At 35.9% G+C, this 17,126-nt stretch overlaps 1 protein-coding gene across 3 annotated transcripts in view; it reads right to left on the bottom strand.

Moving 5' to 3' along the window:
* Positions 1–222: 222 nt before the first annotated feature.
* LOC149834085 (receptor-like protein 4) overlaps positions 223–17,126 on the bottom strand; it is a 52,551-nt gene continuing 35,647 nt past the window's right edge. Inside the window, exons 7-9 of one of the 3 annotated variants that reach the window (XR_016432506.1) lie at positions 10,500–10,530; positions 8,363–8,571; positions 223–893 (exon numbers count right to left, since the gene is read on the bottom strand). Coding sequence is in view for 2 of the 3 variants with exons in the window: in XM_090009955.1 (XP_089866081.1) it covers positions 760–893; positions 8,363–8,571; positions 10,453–10,530 (421 nt within the window). In the remaining variant the exon portion in view is untranslated. Of the gene's footprint in view, positions 894–8,362; positions 8,572–10,452; positions 10,531–17,126 lie in introns of all 3 variants that reach the window. The other 2 variants (XM_090009955.1, XM_090009956.1) reach the window with 2 other exon arrangements.

The following is a 17,126-nucleotide window of genomic DNA, read 5'->3' as shown; positions in this document are numbered from 1 at the left end:
CATATGAAAGTTCAAGAGCACCGAATCCAAAAGACTTAAAAACACCCACATTTACGATAAATGTATATCATGACAGTTTTCACTGGATACTAAAACCAACATACACTATGTTACCATTGCAATGTACAAAAAAATAGTATTTCTCAGAACAAATCATGACGTAAAACAAGGAATGTTACAATCACTAAGAGAATTCAAGGAAAGGAAGGTTAAACAAGATCATACTTCCAATTCCATTTAGTAATTTATTCATTAAACATAAAATAAAATATCAATTGACGTTTATCAAAACAAGAAAACAATGATCTCTATAACGAAGGGATTCACTCAGTGTACACAAACTTTTATGTAACATCATTTACTGGTCAATTGCCTGAATTCTGCATGAGAGGACTACTGTCATCAGAAACCAACGCCACACCAACACCATGTAAATGAGCAGGCAAATGCCAGAGCCACATGACAAGTACAATGTGTATACCAACACAATACTTTCCCTAGGAAAACTCTATGTTGAGATCAAGATTTGTTAAATATACACGTTTTTGTTTGATATACAAACCTTCATTTTCAAACCTGAGCAACCCAGTTAGGACATATTCTTTTTTGCATGGTTCAATGGTGCCTAACAGATCCTTTCATCCAAACTCCAAGTGCAAAGTGGGCTTCCTGCGGTTCATAAAGGCCATCTTCTTTGAGCACAGGCTTTGTGTGGCCCTCAGCGCTGACAAGATGATTGCAGAACATGGCAATGAATGGTCATTTAGCATGATTCTGGGTGGAAAGGCTGAGGGGGTTCAAGTTTGATGAAAATCCATTGACATTTTGGGTCTCCAGTTCTGCAAGCATCAATGTTTTCTGCCTATGATACCTATTTCTCTTTGCTGCGATTGCTGATATAGAAACATGGAAAGGCATCAATTAGTATATGCAGTGCATGGACTATCAGATAAAAAATTACAGGTAAAATAAAAGTGGAAAAAGGTATTGAAAAGAAAAGGATAATCATTCATTATTGTGCATTTTTTTTAGTATTATTATTATTTTTTTTATATGGGTTCATTTGTTGTGTGACTTTCCGTTAATAACTTCAAAGATTAATACAAAATACAAATTCTAACTTATCAAACTGTGAACTTGAATTGCATCATAAGTCAAAACAGAAACAGGAAAGATACTTGTTTCTCATACTAAGACCTAAGTTTCCCATAGAAGAATTCAAACAAATCTAGAGACTGTACAGCAACGTTCCTGAGGAAATGGAAACCAGAGAAATGCATGCCTGTGTGGATATAATAGAGCATGCCTTGTTCAAGATAACCTGTAGAACCTACATCCTCCTATTGCCGATGATAATAGTTTGACGAATAGGCCAGAATTTAATGCAAAACTAGGAACGACATGGATCACTTAAGAGAATATTTTGAGAATTGGTTGGAAATGAGAGGTCTGAAAAAACTAGGATCACTTACCGTTTGGAATTTTCCAGGTGACATTTGAGAAAGAACCTGCTGTTACTGAGAAACAATTTAAGATTCAAGGGCATATCATACATTTTAGTTCATATGGATTCTTTCTTGAAAGAGATAAGAGTAATACGTGCTGCATAAGGTTTCATAACAGAGCCCTTTTCAATAGATTTGTAGGACAAACTTTCAAATCATTGGCAATACTTTAACAGTGACAAAGATACAGTTGGAACCTGCCAGCAAGCATAATGGTTATGACAAGCATTTATTTCAACCAGAGTTACCGGAAGCTTCTTAGGTAGGTAGGAAGATCGCTTCCCGGAAACTCGCTTCGGAAGCGCGATACTCCCCGCTTTCGAAACTTCATGGGAAGTGTTAAAATGTATCCATCCATTGTTGTAATTAGATATATTTTATATATATAAAAGATGATACATATACATATATGGTATATATGTATATGTATCCTCCTATTTATATATATATATAAAATATATATTTTCCTTTTGTTTAGCCGTAGGGGTATTTTAGTCTTTTCCTCTGTTTTACGCACATTCACTTTATGAATGTGATTGTAATTTATTTTATTTTTCTTTTTCTTTTATTTTTTATTTCTTTTTTCTCAAGTACCAAAAGGTACCTTGGGGGGCCCACTCAAATAGACGTTGGGCCCCTTCCAACGGTCACATTTGTGACCGTTGGAGGGGCTCCAACGTCTATGAGTGGAGCCCCTCCAAGGCTCCTTTTTGTTGTTATAAATAGGGGCTCTCCCCTTTGTATTTCTTAATCCTTGAGGGAGCTCTTGCTCCATCGTAACGGGGTTTTTACCCCTTCTCCATTATTTCTTCAATGATATGCAACTTATGACTTTATGTCATATTTTTCCCTTTTTATGGGTTTTATGTGTTAGCACATTATGTGCTTGTGTTGTTTCCCTTTAATGGGTATTTTTGCACTTCACGTGCATAGGTATGGGTTCATTATTGAACCCAATGTTTTTCAAGTCATTTTCTAACATGGTATCAGAGCAAGGTTGAGATCGAGTTGCTCTTTGGTGCATCGGGAAGCGTGGTATTCAAGAATTTGTTAAAGAAAAATGGTGAAGTATTCGTTTCTCTCTATTGTCTTTCTTATAGTTATTCGGTATGCATTCTATTTCTTTGAGTATTGTATGAAGAATGTAATATGTTCTTTTCTTTATGTGTGCTTTTTGTCATTATGTTTTTTTTGAGTTACTTGCTACTCCATTGAATCGTTTTTGTATGTTTTTCTTTGAAAAACTTTAAATGATAACTTGTTTGGCGAAAAATTAGATATATGATTGCACAAAACTTGCTTTAATGGGTCGGTAAAAATTTATGACCGTTGGAACTTTGAATTTATATTTTAAACCTAACCTTGTTTATGAAAATACCTTTATATGAATGTTTAGTCTTTAAAGAAAGGTATGTTAAGATTAAAATGCTTGTGAAATGTAGTTTTTTGAAAAATGTTTGGCATATATGAAAAATTCCATATTATGTGTCCGTTTTATATAAGCAACATTTAATTAAGAAAGTTTTTTTATAATACCAGTTGAATTAAGTTTTAAAATGGTCTTATGGAATATGGTGATTTTCTTTCCATCTTTACACTCTTAAGGATGTTTTCAACATTTAGAGAGTTCTCTCTCTTTTCAATAAGAGACATTTATATTTTTATGTTGTGATTGTCTCTTGTGGGTTTTGGTGTTTGCCCTTTTGTTTGTTCATTAGTAAATGTTGTAAGTGCTTAATGCACTCTTTTGCTTTTCTGCATATTTCATTACAAAAGTTATGGTCTTCACTAATGTTTATTGTGTACTTATTTCATTAGGAGTAGGTAATAATCTATTAAGTCATGTTTTTTGATAAAACTTAAGAGTGTTAAATTTTTCCTCAATAAATGTTTACTTTTTATTTAAGCCATAGTACAATCTTACTTATCATAAGGTTTTGTTAATGAATCTATTTTGTTGGGATTTCTTCCACTTTAATGGAGTTTTCTCCTTCTTTGGGAGTTGTATATGTTTTTTGTTCAAACTCTCCTTAAGGAGCCTTTCGGTCCTTATAATCTTCTTGTGAGTATATACTCTTTTATGAAGATTTCATGATTGTTTATCATTTTTAAGTTGCAATAGTAGATTTCATAAGTTTTTCAAACTTCACCATCTTTATGAATGCCTATATTGGCCTAAGTTTGTTATTTTTGAACTTCACCAACTTCACCGTTTAATTGCACCTTATGTCTTTCATAGTTAAGGCTTGTTTGTTCCAAATCGGTTCATACACATGATGTTGCTTAATATTTCATGTTATGTTGCATAATAAGCCTTTTTTGGTGTACAAGACTTCTTTTGAAGATTAAGCATAATTCGTGTTTATGCAAAATTGTTTTGATGGATTATATTGGACCTTTGATTCAATTTGTTAATCGGTCCTCTTTGTAAAAACTTTTATTTGGAAAATGATTCCTTATGTGTTTATTGCCCTTTTGTGGCATTTATGTTTGTCCATCACATGTTATTTAATGCATCATTTATTTGGCCTTAGTATTGTTATATTAAAGATGTTTGTCGAGGTGAGTTATGGGCACCTCGTGTTGTATCATTTTTAGATTGTCTACCTTCCATATTATAGATGGTTGTTGAGGTGAGTTATGGGCACCTTGGGACTCTAAAATGATTTGTTATTTGATCTCTAATTATGAGTGTGTCACTCATTTTTTCTCTTGTGCCATTGATATTATGGATGCTTCTATGTAAATGTGATGGACATATGATATTTGAAACCTTAAATGTTTTAAGGTACATTTAAAATCAAGATGTTTTGGGATTATAGCCCAACCTTTTATTTGTTTATGAATCTTATGAGTGCATTTGCACATTTGTGATTCCGTATGATGTGCTCGTTGTGCACATGTGTTCTTGTGTTTTTTCACAAGTGTTCTTGGTGTGTATGTTCACATATTTGTTCTAAAGAATATTATTTTATCGGTTGTAGTATCTTGTTGAAGATACGTTTTACTTGCATTTATTCCAAAATGCTATTATGAGTATTCTTTTTTAAAAGGAATATTGTTTCATTCGAGGTTTATTTTCATTACAAGTTTATTGCCTCAAAAGTTTTTTCCTTTTATGCCCATTATCTAAGTGTCATCATATGTAGACAAGAATTTTATTACACCTTCGTGTGTTTTTAGCCCTTTGTTGGCTTTTGCTCTCTTGGTCTAGTAGCTGAACACACTTATCTTGAGTGTTATTATATGTAGACAAGGCACGTTGATTCACACCATGGTGTGTGATTTTAGCCTATGTTGGCGTTTGTGTTCTTGTTCTAATCGCTTAGATGTTTGCCCATGGTTGGCTTATTTCACTCATTTCAAGTGTCATCTTATGTAGACAAGAGATGTATTATGTTTTAGCCCATGGTTGGCTTATTACTCTTGTTCTAGTAGCTGAACATACTTGGTTTTAAGTGTATTTTTACGTAGACAAGAGATACTTTTTAGTCCATGTTGGCATGTATTCTCTTGCTCTTGTCGTAGATGCACTTATTTCAAGTATTATTATACGTAGACAAGAGGTTCGTTTACACACCTTTGTGTGTGTCTTTGGCCTTTAATGGCTTTATATTATTGATCTAGTAGCTTATACACTTGATTTATGGGTTTTTGGAGGACTAATGAGGAAGTTGTTTGTAATGAATAAACTATTATTGAAATTTGCAAAATTCCATTCATGACTTGTATTTTTCAAGTAAATCATCTTTTTGATATGCATATCAAGTTGATTTCTTAGCATTTAATCTATATATTAAGTACTTATGGTTTTTGCCACCCTTATATGTAAAATGTTTTTTTTCAATTAAGTGTGACTTTCATAAATGTTTTTAAAAACCTTGTGAACTCTTGGGTTTATTTTGCCTAAAGTATGCTTGGAGACTTCGTTTCTCTTATTTGGAACTTCACTACATGTTTGAAGCATGTTTTAGTTCTTTGAGTATTAATTCATATAATGATTCGTATATGCATATGCTCTTTATGTCCTTTTTTGGGCTCTCATTCAATAAAGCATATGTATGTTATGCCTCTTCGTAGGCTTCTTGTGGTATCCCTTAGTGGATCATTTTGTTATTCCCCATTATGGGGTTATATTTGTCCAATGGTGGATCTTATGAATGCATTATGCATTCTTGCCATTTTTGCATAATTTGCTTCCGCTCATTTTGTTTTAACATAATGTATGATTTAGAAACTTTGGTTTTCTAAATTTTTCGTTTCATACTAAAGTAACTATCATATTATGCATAAATTTTGCACCTTGTTAGGAATGTTCCTTTTTGAGTAAGTGCAAAGATATTGTTTACTTGTTCTTTGTTGTTTTCTTTTCTCAGGATCTTGGAGATAGGACAAAGGGAAGTACCCTGGATGGTTCGGGAAATGGGTTCATCATTTGAAGACAATTGGAGGAAGGCTATTTCAAGTTTCATTGCATCCTTGCCGAAGCCTCGTGGAGTTTTGCCCTTTTTTCAATCTTTTCGTTTCCCTGCAAAGCTTGAGGGGGGGTGTTAAAATGTATCCATCCATTGTTGTAATTAGATATATTTTATATATATAAAAGATGATACATATACATATATGGTATATATGTATATGTATCCTCCTATTTATATATATATAAAATATATATTTTCCTTTTGTTTAGCCGTAGGGGTATTTTAGTCTTTTCCTCTGTTTTACGCACATTCACTTTATGAATGTGATTGTAATTTATTTTATTTTTCTTTTTCTTTTATTTTTTATTTCTTTTTTCTCAAGTACCAAAAGGTACCTTGGGGGGCCCACTCAAATAGACGTTGGGCCCCTTCCAACGGTCACATTTGTGACCGTTGGAGGGGCTCCAACGTCTATGAGTGGAGCCCCTCCAAGGCTCCTTTTTGTTGTTATAAATAGGGGCTCTCCCCTTTGTATTTCTTAATCCTTGAGGGAGCTCTTGCTCCATTGTAACGGGGTTTTTACCCCTTCTCCATTATTTCTTCAATGATATGCAACTTATGACTTTATGTCATATTTTTCCCTTTTTATGGGTTTTATGTGTTAGCACATTATGTGCTTGTGTTGTTTCCCTTTAATGGGTATATTTGCACTTCACGTGCATAGGTATGGGTTCATTATTGAACCCAATGTTTTTCAAGTCATTTTCTAACAGGAAGCTCGATTCCCCCACGCTTCTTCTTTGCTTATCATACACATGGTCTATGCATACTATATACTTTTCTCACGTTTCTTTTCATCTTTTTCATGTATTTTCTGTAAATTGGTAACCATCATTATTAGATTTTAACAAAAAATTTAACTATTTTACAGAAAAATCATGAAATATAAGAATGATCAATTTTATTTTAGTTTTTATTTGTTTCTTGTTTGATTCCATATTGCTTCATTTTTTATTCATATTTTGCTTTTAAATTGAAACTTCGCTTCCCGCTTCGTATAAATTTTAAAATGCCTCGCTTCTCGCTTCCGCTTCCCGTATCGTTTCCTGCTTCCGCTTCCTAGTTTGGCAACCTTGATTTCAACTCATGCATTGTGGGGAGGCACATATTACAATGGAATCAAAGTTTAGATGTAGAAGATACAATTACTGTACTTTGAGTAAAGCGAGACTATCATGCCGCTCTTACCCACTTCTCCAATTATTCATTAAAAAATCTGGTATTTTTTAATCTTTCTATACAGGCAACATTAAATTTAATATCACTGGCTTTCTTCATAAGCATGATTTCACATAAACTCATCTAGAGTTGAAACTTCATGCTACACATGGATTTGTAAATCTCAAAGCAAGGCTCTGTAAATTGCTAACCAAGCAACAAAAAACTCATCCATCAACCGCCCTAATAAAAACATGGTATTCAGATCACTGTCACTGATATCGGTGATATTTTGAAAATAACACGAGAAATACGAATATTTTAAGGTAGCTGACATTAAAGGTAATATCTCGCGATATCTTCAAAATATTGCTAGAAGACTTTATCATGCTATTATCAGGATAATATCACCATACTTTTAGGCAGAACACTTTTTTTTTTAAGTTTGTATTTCTTTTTTTTCTTTTATATTTTAAAACCTTTAAAACATGTTTCTTTATATTTTTGGAATAAAAATAATGCAAAACTTATTATTTTCTTAGTTTTTTTGTTGTTATTTATATTTTTTCAATTTTTAAAACTCCCGCGATTTATCAACTTTTGAACCCTCGCCGAGAAATTACCTTTAACGATATCGGTGACTATGATTCAGATCTAGAACATCCTTCAAAATGGTTTATTGACTCATAAGATCTCATTTCCATGGAACTCTAAGATATACCAAACATGACTATTGCATAATTTAATTGATTGATGAAGATGTCAAAAGGGAAAAATATTTCTTGGTTAACAGTAACATGGAAGAGAAGAGGACGGCAGTTACCTATCTTAGTGAAATAGATGCAGTACGCTATTGATTGGTATAAAGCATGATGATGATGATGCATTACCCTATTAATTCAAACTCAATGAAAAACTAAAAGAGCAGCATCAACAAACTAATAGGAGATACATTTAATAAATACAAGAAAGAACCATCATGAACATGGTGAGAAATGAGGAACATTATCCTTGAAATAGACAATCATTAAATTACTCAAGACTCATTACAGTTGGCCATAAAAGCTGCATTAATTTGCTGTAACTAGTAAGGGAACCTTAAATGACTTCATATCCAAAGGTGATAAACATACAAGATAATCAGAACTCTGAATCATAGGAAATAAGTTGATGGTAAGCATGAGAAAAACTAACTGAAAAGACAAGTGTTGCTTCACTTACAAACTAGATCGTGAGGAAGTTCAAAGTCATAATCATTTCTCCCCCTTCTGATGAAGACTATATAAATAAATAGAATCAACAGGACTATAAAAATGATGCATGCCAGGACTATTGCAATTTTAGCAACATCAGATAAGCCACCTTTTCCCCACGAGAATGGACAAGCTGGTAAAGTGGGAACACCACAAAGGTCCTTGTTACTAGAAAGACTGCAAAATCAATCACAGATAAAAAATTGTGAGGAACTAGCACAGATAAATTCATAACCCCTCACAAAATAAAAAGTTCTAATCACATAATAAAGATAAAAATCATAGAATAATTGCATTTCACCAAAAGCATGTCCCGTCTATTAGAATCCCTAAAGGTGAAAAGTCAAAGTTAATGATAACAAAAGTCAGATATGAACAGCATAGAAGGAACATAAAAATAAGAGAACAAAACAATATTAGTAGAGTGGGGACAAAAATAATGGGCATCAAAATAAAACGTAATTCTAGGAGATCAAAACCAAGACACTGCACGAGGTGAGCCATATAGTCTTTTTCACCACATGCCTAATTTAAATCATAATGTACACAAGATCATCTCTAGTGAAACCTTATTTTTCACAAGGAAAGATAATTTGATTTATTTACTTATTTATGTTTTGGAAAGCCAGTGCTTATGTAATATCTGTTATAGATACATTTTGAGTAATATTAAATCATACCAACAGCCTATGCTAATATTACATCATTCCAGCAGCCACTTCAGCTTATTCATAAAGGCTCACTATCTTTCCATCTCATATCTTCCAATTTTATTGGGGAGGATGATCTCCACCAGACACTCATTCAGGTTTCTTGTGGGGGTTGACCACCCAGTGCTTTCTTGCAGCTATAGAAAAGATATAGTGAAACACTTAGTTTGACAAAAGCAAACTTAAAGCCACTGTTTTAACCAAAAGTTCATAACTTAAGCTATTGCAAAAGCTAGATCATTATTAACCTCCAAGAACTGAGCGGTTCTTATATTAAGCAAATACAAAGTTCTGCCAAATTTCGAAATCTGCCCCTGATTTATGTTGTAGCTTCTATTGGTACTTATCCAGATCCATGCCACTGTGACTGTCATCAGGTCTGATTTGAATCTGACACATAGTTCTAATTTGATAGCTTTAATGACATGGATCAGATTGTCTCCATACCTGGATTGGTCTTGGCTCCAGTCTGGAATAAACAGATTCTGATACATGTCCAGGTAAGAAATATCTGACCATACCCAGATCACACTATATTTTACACATAAAGCTAAAATTGGGAAATTTGTGCTGCTTGGTTTCACACTGGTGCAACATGAACAATTTGATAAGATGCAGACTGGGATTTGGATGGACAACAAGTCAACCTGGTTTCGAAATTTTCAAGCCCTGTCTGATGCTATCGACCAAACGTGTTTCAGCAGTTACACACATAAACAAAGACCCATTCCTCATTTATACTAGTTTTGGAACATGAAAACTAAACCTGTGGTGAAATGAATTCTTTAATTACAGTGTTGTCGCGGGCACAGACAAGCCTATACGTATAATCCAACTCTAACTTAACCTGCACTAACCCAACACATGATTGTAAAAGTTTCACAGAAATCTCAAAATTATCAAACCATATTTCAACTTAGTTCCACTTTTCATATTTTTCATCATTTGGAGGGTCCTCTTAGTAACCAGAGCTTTCCCTTTACGATGATGTACTCCTGAATCTTGATTGCGTCATTCAGGAATTTCTTCTTGAATCATGATCTTGACAAAAGATCACATTAGCATAGCGTTGGAAATTAACTTTTCAAAAGCAAGAGAACTTTTGGTTGCACTCACCAAATAACAGCCTAACCAAAAGATGATGCAGAAGCCTAGGGAATTAAACACTAGTGTGTGATTTTTGAAACACCTAATACTGGAAAATTGACTATAATAAATATGAAGCATCTTAACTGTCAACACATCAAAATTTATGTAGGGCAGGACACACTCAGAAAAGCATTTTTTGTGTTTAGATCACAAAGCAGAAGCATCATCAGGAGAAACAATTTCATGAAGTGGAGCATACTCAATGACTCCACCACGAACACCAACAGAGTAAATCCTATCAGGTACCTGTCCTTCCAATTCATTATCATTTAATAGCCTGCAATAGAACAAAATTGTTAACAAATCACACATGGAAATTTCCAACCATGTACTTCAATTAGATAAGAAAAAAGTAAGATAATAACAAATGAATTAATACGAGTGAAGCCAACTTCAAGTCTCCAATTCAGAATGGATAAAAAATAATTTAAGTGCATGAACAAAGTATAAACAAAGATGACCGATGTCACACCTCATATGTTTAATATATGATCCATTTACGCTCATGATATTAAAATGTATATATATATATATATATATATATGATATATATATATATATATGTGTGTGTGTGTGTGTTATATGTATATACATATATGTATATATATTATATATATTTGTATATATTTTATTTTTATTTTTATTTTCTGTTTTGACCAGTCAACACAGAGTTGACTGTGGGCTGACTAGCCATTGCTACAATTATAGCCATTTGACTAGATCCAATGGCTCTACGAGCCTTAGCTATTGTATATAAAAGGGGTTAAAACCCCTCATTCAAACTATGTTTTTTGCATGCTTTCATTAATAAATTACTATTATTTTTATGCTCTTGAGTGTGCACCTTTGTGGGTTTTTGTGAGTAAATTCCATAGTGGGTTCCTTCTTGATGATTATTCATTTTTGTGGACTTTTTCGGTGATATTTGAAGACTCTCACTCGCTTCTTGTTGGTGCTCGTGCAAGCTCAAGTGTTTGTGTGTGTAAAACCAGCCTTTTTGGGAAAAAATGGCCCCGGCTTGGATCCGGATCCAGACCCAAACCCTCACCCCCACGCAGGGGGGAGGGGTTCCTTTTACGCAAAAGAGGAGCCCCCCCCCCCCGCCGCCGCCGTTTTTCTCTCCCCCGATATCCTCTCCTCTCTCCCTTTTCTTTTTTCGACCACCAGTCGGACCACTCACCGGAGACGCCCCCCCCCCCCCAGGTGCGTGTCTCCATCTCTCTCCCCCTTCTCTCTCTTGCTGTCCTCGGTTCGCAGGGGAGGGGCGCCGGCAGGAGGTTGCCGACCTCCTGCCTCGCCCTCCCTCTTCTCTCGGTCTGTCCTCCCTGTGAGGGCGCCAACAGAAGGTTACCGATCTCCTGCCTCCCTTCTTTCTGTCTCTCTTGATCTTCCATGTGAGGGTGCCGGCAGGAGGTCACCGACCTCCTGCCTCCCACTCTCTCTCTCTCTCTCTCGGTGCTATTTTGCAGGGTAGGGATACCGCTACCGCCCCTCCCTACTCCCTCATCCTCTTTGTTCTTTTTAGCAAGGGAGGGGCGCCCCTTCCCTGCTCTCCTTCTAGTTTAGCAAGGGAGGGGCGCATCCCCCTCCCTGCTCTCTCTCTCTGACTTTTCATTTAGTAGGGAAGGGGCGCCGCCCCTCCCAGATCGGTCTCTCTCTAATTCTCGAGTTGGGGTCGAGCTCGGCCTGGTAGTCGATCCCACCCCACCCCCCTTATTTCTCGGGTTGGGGCCGGGCTCGGCCTGGTAGCCGAGCCCACCTCCACCCCCCATGTGTTTGTGGGCCCCACCCCCCTTAATGTTTGGGTTGGGGTTGGGCTCGGCCTGGTAGCCGAGCCCACCTCCACCCCCCATGTGTTTGTGGGCCCCACCCCCCTTAATGTTTGGGTTGGGGTTGGGCTCGGCCTGGTAGCCGAGCCCACCCCCACCCCGTGGGGCTCTCGGGTTGGGGTCGGGCTCGACCTAGTAGGCAAGCCCACCCCATCCTTTCTTTTTTGCTGAACTGAGCCCGACTTGGTTGGGAGTCCAACCGAGTCCGGCTTGGTTGGGGCCTAACCGGATCACTCGCCCAAGTGAGCCTAGTCCCCTCCATTTTCCAGCTCGGTGCGTGCCGACTCGGGGCCTGGCTCAGCCTAGCGACCTGGGCCAGGGTCGGGTTTCGCCCTTTGTGACCCAAATGCAACGCCAATGCATGATTCCTTCTTTTTTTGCAGTACGACAAACCATTTAACGCACCCCATTGGTGCAACGGACTCCACGTGCGCACTGAGGCACGAGCCACTTATCACCTATGCCCGAAAACCTCAACAAAACCGACATTCTCTAAGGTAGGGGAAAGTTGTACAAAGGACAATGGACGAACAAATCTTAAAACTTGTGAATTAAATATATATATATATACACATTACGCATTTAATTCACGAACACAGTTTTGCGATCCTTGAACTATTTTCTTCAAGTCATTTACCTTGTCACCGCGCTTTTATGTGCACAGGCTTCTGCTTACACATTTATTTAGCTTGATATGTGGTTTTACATATCGAGCATTGCTTTATATCATTTACTTTGCCATCGTGTTTTTACGTGCACAGGCTTCAGCTTACGCATTTATTTAGCTCGATATGTGGTTTCACATATCGAGCATTGTTTTATGTCATTTACTTTGCCGTCGTGCTATCACATGCACAGGCTATTGCTTACGCATTTATTTAGTCGAGGTACGGGTTCATACCTCGTGCATTGCTTATGCATTTATTTAGCTGGGGTATGGTTTCGTACCTCGTGCATTGCTTAAGCATTTATTTAGTTGGGGTATAGTTTCGTACCTCGTGCACTGCTTACACATTTATTTAGCACAATGTGGGGTTTTGTACATCGAGCCTTGCTTTATACTTTGTTGTTGTGCTGAAATATGCATAGGCTTGCATGATGTAATATATATGTTATTGGTACATATATCCAACCTCGTAAGGTACGCAGTTGCGTACTCTTTCCTACCTCGTAGCGAGCTTACACTTTTACAAAAGACACGGATTTACGCATGAATGCAACAACTTTAAAGAAAAAGGTTTTCTTGCGAGAATCCATCATTCCAAAAAAATGCATAGTTTTGAAAAGCAAGATTCAAACACTTGGGGGTTGCCTAATTGCAACTACATTTTTCTCAAACTGGCATGATAGGAGGAAATGTTTTAACTTAGGTTTAATATCAGATATGACCCAGATATTTCCGATTGGAAGCATGAGAATGTGTTTGGTTAGGGTTTCTTCTAAGAAAACCATATCCCTTTTATCGTAAGCAGTATCACAAGACATGCGCAACATGTTATACTATGATAATTGGATGAGAGATTCGTGGCAATCTCGTATCGTGCAAATTGCGCAATGATATAAAAGTAGTTGGAAAAACCAAATCATGTCAAACTAAACTAAATTTGTTACATCGTTTCTTTCACGAAACATTGGAGTTGGGGTTTCTCTTGAGAAACCGATAGCCCTCTCATTGTAGCAGTACTATCAGACATGCACGACATGTTAGTACTACGGTGATTGGATGAGAGGTTTACGGTAACCTTAAAGCATGCAAAATGCACATTGTTGAAATCACATAATGGTGATGATCACTTTCACAGGCAAGATGCTCGAGCTGGTTTGAAAGACCAGAGCATGTAGAATGGGTCTTCAATTAAATAAAACCTGACGAATCTATTCGCTTATTTGTTTCTGTCAAGGGAGAGGATGAGATGGTACAAAAACTCTGATGAATAGGTTGTTAACAACCACCCCTTGGGCAAATGACTCGGTGTCCCCAGTCATCGAAGTTAGGGGACGGGACTACAAAAAATTATTATAGGTGGTAGATCTCATGGAACTTCTGCAGAAGTTGAATGCATCATTTGTCATGAATGCCTTTGGAGAATCCTCTCTTGGTCACCGACCGTTCTCTTAAGAACAGACTCAGCTAGCTATTTGGGGTATCAAAAACACATAGCATAACAAACCCCCGAACAATCTTAGTTGTTTTTACGTTTCACTTTTGTGCATAGCCTCAAGACAACTAATATCAAAACAAAGTTATCCTGTTCATTTTACTTGTTGAATTGCATATCATGTATAAAATAAATGCATATGTTAGATTGCTCTAAATTGTTATAAATGTGCACTTACCAACTTTTCATGAAACTGACCCATCTTATAGGTACAAGTGATGATTAGGTTTGAGCGACAGGCGATGGCGTGATTGCAAGATGGCATCAAGATCCCACAGTTTCTTCTGGCATTCCGCATCCTGAATACATCTTTTTGGTTTAAGATTTTGTATAAGGATTTCCTCAGAAAATCTCATTTTGTATAAACTTGAAATTATTTTTTAATCCATATGGATGCAAATCTATTGTGAAATGAAAGTTTCGCGATAATGCACACAAGGTTGTCGACTTGTCATTTCAAAAAAAGCGTTTTCGCTGATTAACTAAGTCAAAACTCTGAAAAACAAAAGGATTTTCTAGTCTCTTTCAAATTCTTTTAAAAATTTACAAGTTTGAAATTTTGGGGCGTTACAGTACGACCTTTTGTTGGTGCACCTATTCCAAGTCTTTGGTGGAGTGCTCGTGATCTTCTTCGCTTTATCTACCTCTCTTCTCATCTCTCTCTCACCTTATCTTTATCTCTCTCTTACCCTTGTAAAAAATGAATGACAAAGAAAGTGTCACCATTATACCCGTGAAACTCATCAATTCAAACTATGTAACATGGTCTTCAATTATGAAGCACCATATTTGTGCGAAAGGGTTGTGGGGATTAGTGGATGGATCCAATTTAGAGCCTAAACTAGTTCTCACTAAGGTAGAGAATGAGAAAGAAGTACCTCTTACGGAGGATGAGAAAACTAAAACCCTTGTTACTTATGAGAAAAAATGAAAGGAATGGAGGATGGGATATGCTAAGGTCATGTCTTGGCCTATTAACAGTGTGGATATAAAAAAATGCTCTAGTCTTGCTAAGTGTGAATCATAGTTACAAATATCGATATCGGCTATATCTTGACGAGGTATAATATCAGTATTTATCGGTTTTCTAATAAATCTTGGAATTTAAAAAATAAAATAAAAATAAATAAAAAATAAGAAAAAAAAACAAGAAAAAATAAATGTAAAGCCTCATTTCCCTCTTCCTTCCCTTTTATTTCTTTTTTTTTTGTTCCTTCCCTTCCTCATTTTTTTCTTCCTTCTCTTCCTCTTTCTTCTTCTTTCTTCCTTCCTTCCCTTTCTCTTTCTTTTTTTCATATTTCACTCCTTTCCTTTCTTCCTTCCTTCATTCCTTGCCTTCCTCTTTCTCTTCTCTTCTTTCTTTCTCAGATCATGAGAAGATGCAACCTTCCCTTTTCTTTTCTTTCTTCTTATGTTTCTTACCTTTTAAAGTGACATGTAACCCTAACAAAAAGGTAACATTTTATAGTTTATACCCAAACTAACCTATTAAAAAATTAAAAAAGACATATATAACCCCCTTTTTAAAAAAATCCTAAAATACCCTTACACTAACTTTTTTAAAAGAGCAACCATTATTGTGTTGTGACAACGACAATAGCGTAATATTATCCGATAATATCGCTATATATATAATTTTTAGATATTTTGAAAATATCGTGATATTTTACCTTTAATATCATTTTTTCAATTTACAATGTTAATATCGCAATATTTTTAAAATATCGGCGATATATGTGACTATGGTTTGAACATGCAAACAAATTATGAGAATATCTCAAAAAGATGTATTCTTTTAAGGATATTGCACATGTGTGCAATTTGCAAGATAAAATTCGGACTATGGTTCAAGAGGAGAAAAGTATTAGAGAATATTATAACGAATTATCCGACCTTTGGGAAGAGTTGGCTCTTATAGAGCGAAGATGGCATTGCCCTGAAGATATTGAACTCTGCCAAATTCTAACAATTCATTAATGGCTTAAGACCAGAATTTGAATGTAATATCTTGCTAATTTTCCTAACTTTAAAATTTTAATAAAATAATTTTTTATTAAATAAATATATTTAATTAATATAATTGCTGGCATGAAATGGATCCTAATATAGATCTTGGACCCTATGGGCCAAGATCCAAGATTCATGTAACAATTAAATGGATCCAGATATAGATCTTGGACCCTTCGGACCAAGATCCAAGACCCATTTAATATGGATGTTGGACCCTTTGGGCCAAGACCCAAGATCTAATTGTAGTGGGACAGGTAAGCTTTAAAAAAAATTACTATAACCAAATTATATATATATATATAGAGAGAGAGAGAGAGAGAGAAGAATCATAGTATAGAAAGACTTCTATTTCCATAGAAGCATTTCTATTTCTAGAAACACATGGGACGTCCCCCTTAGAGGAGTCTCATATGCTTTATAAAGACCATAATGACCTCTCTCTCAATCATGATTTTGAGAGAGAGGGAGAGAGAGCTGAAATCACAGAAAAAAAACAAAATAGAGAAAGGGGGAGGTGGTACCATGGGTGAGAAAAAAAAATAGAGGCAGCAAAAGCTACCTCCTTCAGCGTCCTCTTCTTCTCCAATTTTGTTTTTACACAGCTGCAAACAAGGTATGGGTCTCTATCCTCATTCAATAGGTACAGAAGTTAGTTAGATTGAATCAACATGAGGTTAAGAACACGTGGATCTGTGAATCTGAGTACAGATTTACAGATTTCTGATTCTTTTCACCATGGCTGTTCTTGCTGATTTGGTTAACAGTGTTCCAATTTGGGCCTATGATAACCAAAACGCAACCTCTGAAAAATCTGTAATTCTTGCTGAAAACCCAGTTTCCTACATGTTCATGTTGGGCTATGATGAAAACAGACT

The sequence above is a fragment of the Nuphar pumila genome, chromosome 6 (genome assembly GCF_984573655.1).
Source record: "Nuphar pumila chromosome 6, dmNupPumi1.hap1.1, whole genome shotgun sequence".
Taxonomy (NCBI): Eukaryota; Viridiplantae; Streptophyta; class Magnoliopsida; order Nymphaeales; family Nymphaeaceae; genus Nuphar; species Nuphar pumila.
The sequence above is the reverse complement of the archived record's forward strand: the minus strand, read 5'-3'. Positions and strand labels throughout refer to the sequence as shown.